The sequence below is a fragment of the Physeter macrocephalus genome, chromosome 4 (assembly GCF_002837175.3).
Source record: "Physeter macrocephalus isolate SW-GA chromosome 4, ASM283717v5, whole genome shotgun sequence".
NCBI classification, from domain to species: Eukaryota; Metazoa; Chordata; class Mammalia; order Artiodactyla; family Physeteridae; genus Physeter; species Physeter macrocephalus.
Window position 1 is genome coordinate 43,097,854 of NC_041217.1, and position 6,906 is coordinate 43,104,759.

The 6,906-nt window shown below is 49.3% G+C and overlaps 1 protein-coding gene across 1 annotated transcript in view; it reads left to right on the top strand.

The window, feature by feature from the left end:
* C4H1orf105 (chromosome 4 C1orf105 homolog) overlaps positions 1-6,906 on the top strand; it is a 21,592-nt gene that overhangs the window by 1,511 nt on the left and 13,175 nt on the right. The window contains exon 3 of the mRNA XM_055083874.1: positions 2,779-2,869. Within this exon, the coding sequence (XP_054939849.1) occupies positions 2,779-2,869 (91 nt within the window). The remainder of the gene's footprint in view (positions 1-2,778; positions 2,870-6,906) is intronic.

Consider the following 6,906-nt stretch of genomic DNA (forward strand, 5'->3'; position numbering starts at 1 on the left):
AGGCCCGCATACCACAAAAAAAAAAAAAAAAAAAAAAAAAAAAAAAAGTCTAGAACCATAAATTCCTGTCTTTACAGAGTAGCAACTTCCTATATTTAAACTTTGAGACAATCTCCTCCAATCTCACCAGTCCTGCCCTTTCAAACCAACTGCTATGGAGCACGTTTCTATTTTTCAAAATTGGGGAAATTCATGTGTAGGGAGCTGCCACTTGAAATAACTGGGTTTCCTCATTCCTCCCCGCTTTTTGATCCCCGGGTGTAGTGATATACCCCAAGGGGGAATGAAAGGAAGGGTGAGTGTGAAAGCTAGAAAGATTATGCTCTCTGAAAACAGTCTTTCCTCCTGTTGGTAACTGTCACGTACCCTCCTGCCCATGGATAAATGACTCTCCATGAGGGATATCCCCTCCACATCCCCACTTCAATAACATGTACCTTTGCTTTGTCTGCTGCAGTTTAAAACACCACATTCTCAGTAAGCAGCTAAACAATTTTGTGTATTTTCAGAGCACCTATGAAGTGTTTGTTGTTCGATTCTGGGTTTGTTTGTTTTTTTTTTTGCATAACTTTGAATATATCTAAACTCTAGCTAATGTCTTAGTATAAAGCAGGCAATCAGAGATTGAATAAACCCAAAGGCTTATTTACTAAATAAAAACACAAGTAACATAGTTCTTATTAAGAGTTGTTAGCAGTTCAAGGATCACCATGAGTAATGACAATTTCGCACTTTTTAATTGGAGGCAGGGTACAAACTCACATAACAAGGGTAGTCAGATGGTCAGCATAAATGAATAGAGCTGGCCAAAGGGAACTGTAGTGAAGGGGAGATCACCTCCCTTCAGGATTGGGGCTGCCTGCAGGTATGTGACCCCAGTGGCCAGACCTGCTGGGTTTTCCAACAATAGCAGAAATCTGGATTTTCATGTGAAATGGCTCGTGTCTGACATCGAAATAGGGTAACATCCCACTATCCCATCCCACCCCAGCCCCTTAGACTTGCCCCTGCAGCCAGGAGCAAAGCATCCCTATGCGTGGCTCTCTCACCCCCAGCTCCCTTTTCCCTTCATTGTACAAACCTCTGATAGGAAGTGGGGAGGGGACTCAGAGTGGGGGGCTTGAAAAAGGCAGGCCCAGAGCACAACTGGTCACCCTCAGAACTTGCTCGCTTTCATAGCCACGTCCCCGAGTGTCAGAGGGGACGGGCAGCTGAGAAGGGAAAGAGTAGTTTTTCCTGCAGCCAGACATGCTTGAGCTAGTTGCAAGGAGAAATTACCTCACATGGTCTGCTGAAGCTCTACTCATGTCTGTACTGGGAGGATTTGGGCAGCAATCTCAACTCTTGTTAAGAGACATGGCGCTTATCTACCTCGCAAGAATTCTAAGACGACTGGACAGCACCTGTGAGGTGCCCTGAGCTTTCAGAAGGACAAGATAGGAATGGAAAGTTTTTTGGAAGGATGCTTTAAGTATCAACAATTCCTAAAGATTGGAAACTCTTCATGTGGCCAAAGCTCTGAGTTCCAAGCTGTTTATTTTCGGCAAAACCTTTTTTGAGAACTTGGTTAGAAAGTTCTGAATGTGCTTTAAGTATTACCTAGCTTTGGACAAGCAATTCCAACACAGAACAGTCTGAAAAAGAGAAAGGAACATTTAGCGAAATGTGCTCAGAGCACCCCTAATTGTGAGCTCTGGAAACACACCTACAGGCTTGGAGGAGGTGAGACCTGGGTCTGAAGATCACTGCCTACAGACCACTTCCTTCCAGGAGGTCTCTCTCAGGTTGGCCCGACTGTGCTGAGCCACAGCCATCATTAGTCTCAAAAGCCCTCAGGTCACACCGGGTCCTGTTTGTTTGAGATTATTGTGTGCTGAAGCAGTTCCAAAGTGGCCTCTGGTCTCTCCTGGTCAGCATTTGGGTGTCAAGTCCAAGGCCAGCTGTTCACATATCAAAGACAAAGGCAGTGAAGGAGCAGGGTCAGACCTGCCTCCCCGCTCTCCCAGGGCCCAGGAAAATGGTGGGAGAAATAAAACAATAAATGCCTCATGAACACCAAACTCCCTGCGCATGCCTTTGTTATAAATGAACAAGGGACAATGAAATCTTTCCTCATAAGAGAGGAGAGGTGCTGTTGGCAGAACTATCAGCATTCCGAGTGAGTTTCCATTTCTAGGGAGGCCGAGGCAGGCACAGGGCTGTACACACAGGCTGTTTACAATGCTCAGGCCCCCTGCACACCCTGGCTCCTTACGCTGTAATAAAATGCACCACAGCAGCCAGTAGGGCGGGTCACCCTGGGAAGAGAACTTGATGTTATCTCTGCAGCATCTCTGCCTCACCTTCTGCCTGGAAAGAAGGAATGTTCCAGAGGAAAAGTGTAGTTGGAAGGAGATGTTTCATGGGAGGAAATGGATGGATTGTTTCGGGTTGCAGGGACAGAAACTGAGAAAGCAGGGCAGGCAGGAGAGGTCTGCTTTTGTTAAATATCAGTTAAGTAGCCATCTGCTTTTCTGAACAATTATTTTCTTGCCTTGTTTGCACACTGTCTCTGACAATCGAGAACTGGCATTGGTTAGTTCAAAACCAAAGGGACCGAGAAGCCAGACTGACTAAAGAGGGAAAATCTTGTGGCAGCTCCAAAATGACCTGGGCCCTCCAGGACTGGAGTAGGCGCAACTCCTTGGGTGTCCCTAGGGTTCTCTCTGAAACAGCCAAGAGACTGGTTCTTCAAACCGGGGACTACGGTTCTAACTTGCTCTTGTTCTGATTCCTCAGGTATCCTCATTCCTCTGCCTCTTTTCTGGTTTCATCCAAGAAGGATATGAATTTGCCAATTTTGTTCCAAGTTCCAGATGTCTTATCTAAGGTACTCAATTTTTTTTTTTTAATTGCAAAGAAACCTGGGACTTTCCTGGTGGTCCAGTGGTTGGGAATCTGCCTTCCAACGCAGGGGACATGGGTTCGAGCCCTGGTAGGGGAACTAAGATCCCACATGCTGCTGCAGGCAACTAAGCCTGTGCGCTGCAACTACTGAGCTCGCACTCTGGAGCCCACGCACCACGACGAAGACCCAGTGCAGCCAAAATAAAAATTACTAAAAAGGAAAAAAACACCATAGCTAGTTCTAGAATGACAGAAAATTTGGGTACAAAGCCATTTCTTATCTCCTTAACACAGCCCTGAGTCTGGATCATCGTCAGTGTTTAACAGAGATTTGTTGAAAGACGTGAATGAACCCCTCTCCTGCACCCTGTCTTGAGTGTCTTAGGGCTCCGTCCACTAGAACTAAGAATTAGGTTAGAATCATCAAAAAGGGAACCCCCCAAAATTTATATTGAGGGATCTTCCCTGAGACCTTCAGAGACTGCTTCTAGCCTGTGTCCAGAACGAACCCTTTTCTGCAGTCTCTAACCCCCCACCCCACCCACCATGAACCCCTCTGTCTCCCACCTACAACCCCCTAAACCCATGGAATTTCGCGTTAAGAGCTCGTGATCTCCCCTTCACCTCACGGAAACCTGCCACGACTGGCTGCCGAGTGACACTCCGGGATGCTGCGCTCCAGGGGGCGGGGGGGGGTACCCACATCAGGGGTGCTTGTGCAGCGAGCATCTGCTCCAGGTGGAGGCAGACAGAGGACTCTCGGGGATGAGAGCAGTTTCTCCACCCGAAAGATCACAAGTCACACAGCCAGGGCCACTGAAGGCAGCGCGCGAAGCGGCATTCCGAGAGCACCCGGCGCATTGCCCAATCGCAGCCAGAGCCAAGTGTGAGCCGCGGTGGGGACGCGCCCCCGTGTCAGGGGATAAACGCTTACAGAGCCCTCGTGTCGCTTGGCTGAACGCAGATACAGAATAAGTCAGATGCCACACACACAAATGCGTGGGCGGACGGCCAGGTACGCAACCGCGGAATAAGAGAGAGAGGGGCAAAGTACTGGCGCGAGGAGGTGGGAGGAAAGGTCACCTGCGGGCTGGGGGAGGGGCGAGCGGAGACGGGGCGAGGGAATGATTCAAGAGGAAGCGGCATCTGCACTGGATCTGGAAGATATTCTTTCCACAAGCGGAGGAACAGCCGGGAGAGCAGAGACAGGGAGACTGAGCGTGCGGGGAGAACATCGAGGAATTAGGCCGGCAGGAGCACTGGCTTAAGTGGGAGGGACCCAAGGAGGGGGTGGACCCCGCCCGGGCACAGAGGGGACGTGCGAACGTTCCCGGTTTACAAGCACAGAAGTGGCGGGGTCAGGGCTGTGCTTGAGAGTCAAGCACGAATCCCCCTAACACCCTAGACCGGACGGGCAAGTAAGTAGGAAATGCACGGAGGGGCCCCTCTGTTGCTGCAGAGGCAGCAAGAAGCCTTCTAGTCACTCGTCTCTGAACTTCTTACTGAGACAGGCTCTCCCCTACTACCGAGCGCCTCCTCGTCCGGGTCTGTTCTGGGTCTCAGTACACCGTGCCATCCTAGGCACTAAGGTTCTGAGGCAGGGGAGGAAAGCGTCCCTAAAGGGGGGGTCGAGCGAGAGGCACCCCCTTCAGCAGAGCTTAGAATTTCACGGCTGCAATACTCATATGCGGCCACTAGATGGAAGCCAAGAGCAACAGCTTCCGCGGCCTGGCCAATGGGCTGGGCCCGCGGGGAATGGTCTCTAAGCGGACCCAGGAGGTCGCAAGTCCGTCGCTCCTGCTGGGACAGGAGACTCCGGTACCTCCTGAACCCCTAACCCTCACCATCACCCTGTCAGGGGCTGACCCTCTACCAGAGAAGGAGAGAGAGAGAGAGAGAGAGAGTCGCTCTTGCTGATTGGAAGGGCTAACAGGCGTAGGGGAGACAAAAGTTTACTGTACCTTTGCCGTCTTAGGGTTTGGGGCTGGGCCTGAGAATTAAATTGACAGAGTAACAGGAGAAAAGCATGTAAATTTATTTACTAGAAGTTTTATGTGACACAGGACCCTTTATAAGGAAATGAAGACCCAAAGTGGCAAAACCTGAATGTTTTTATAGTAGGTTAAAAAAAGAGGGGCAATTGTGGAAAAGTAAACTGTGGGGAGGCTAAAGGAGGATAAGAATTATTTTGAAAAGGTCTGTTTGTGCAGAATTCTCTTGGCTTCAACTTCTTGTCCTTGAAGATAAGAATGATGCTTTCCTCCTGGTATTAGGACATCTCCCATTTGGATTGTTTTCTCCTGATTTTCAGAAGAAAAGGAGGAGGGTCAGAGCACCCTTCTTGCACCTGCTGTTTTTTCCAAGTGTATTAGCACAAAATGTTGCTGAGGCCAAAGTGGCAGATTTGGGGGAGGCATATTCTGCCACCCTTCATAGGGACCTGGAATCCCTGTTCCATTGGGGCACCTGGCAGCTCCCTCACTCACGTCAGATCCTTGCCTGCCACACAGACCTCCTCAGATCTGAATCCAGCCCCCAGAGTCGGCTGCGGGCATGAAGCCTGCATGTGTGCGCTGCTCCTTTCTAGAGAGAAACTGTGTTGTATCTTGTGGGAGTGGAATGCACTATCTCTTATCTCTTCCTACTCCTCCAAATCAGGGACCTGTCAGGAAGCTGTGGTAGCCCCAAAGCCAACTAGAGGTCCTGGCCCCAGGGCACAGGTGCAAAGGTCCTGCCACCTGGCTCCCTTCCTCCTCACCATCACAGGTCAAAAGGCCGAACTTCGAACATCCACATTCCAAATGGCCTTTCTGTCCTGCCCAGGGGCACTCCCAGGGCAGGGGCAAGTCTCTGTGTGACTGGAGCAGGATGCCTTAGGGAATAGCCAGAGAGACAGAGAAGAAACAGAGAGGCTCAGAGACAGAAAGACAGAGAGAGGGAGAGACAAACAGCAAGACAGCAGAAGCCAGAGACACATAGAGAGATCAAGGCTCAACAGACACCGAAAAGGAAACAGAAGAGGAGAGTCAGAGCCACCAAAGAAGAAAAACAGAAAATGAAGACAGAGAAATGAGGCCTAAACACTTCCCCATTTAAACACCTGTGGAGCAGCTTCTCTACTAGGCAGGGCTTTCACCTGCCTTTTCCAGGCCTTGACTCAGGACTTCTCCGGATGCCGTGAAAGAAGAAAGCAAACCATGATAATTGGATACTCGACGTCAGGAGGTGACTTAGAGCTCGCGGACAGGCAGAGCCGACGTGGGGCTGATCGGGGAACTGCAGAGGGGAGCCCCCGGAGCCTCTTTGCCTGCTTGCAGGGTTGGCTGTGACCAATTCTTTGAGGAGAATAAAGTGCCCCCCACTCCCTCCATTCCTGCCCCCAGCCCCAGCTACTCTCCTTGACTGGCTTTGTTGTTCCAGTCTTAACGGGTCAGGGGAAAGAGGAGAGCATTGTTTATGTTGCTTTGGGCAGACCTGTGACAAAAAGCCCTGGTGACGGCACTGTGCAGTGGAGATGTGGCTACGAACACATATAGGAGGTGACTTGCGGTTTTCTCACCACTGGGAACTCTATTATTTTTCTCTCATTGACTCTCAGGTTTTGAAAATTCACGACCACCAGGGAAACATCCTCACATACTCCCCATCCCTTCTCCTGTTGATCAAACACATACAACAACAAGTACGACGTTTAAAGGGAAGTACTGATGAATACCACTGACCTGAAATAATGATCTAAATGTAAATAATGATATAAATAATGAAATAAAAACCAAGTTTAACAAGTCTGGGTGGTAAGTACATGGCTGTCGATCATTTCATGTATGTTTGAAATTTTTCCTAGTTAACAGTAAGAGTATTTTTAAAACTATGTTCAGCTTTGTTCTTTAATTGAGATGGTTGGTATTGTCAGAGAGCAGGAAAATGTGTAATTATGATAGGGGTTTTTTGGTTTGAATTTTTTTTTTTTTTTTTTTGCGGTACGCGGGCCTCTCACCGCTGTGGCCTCTCCCATTGCGG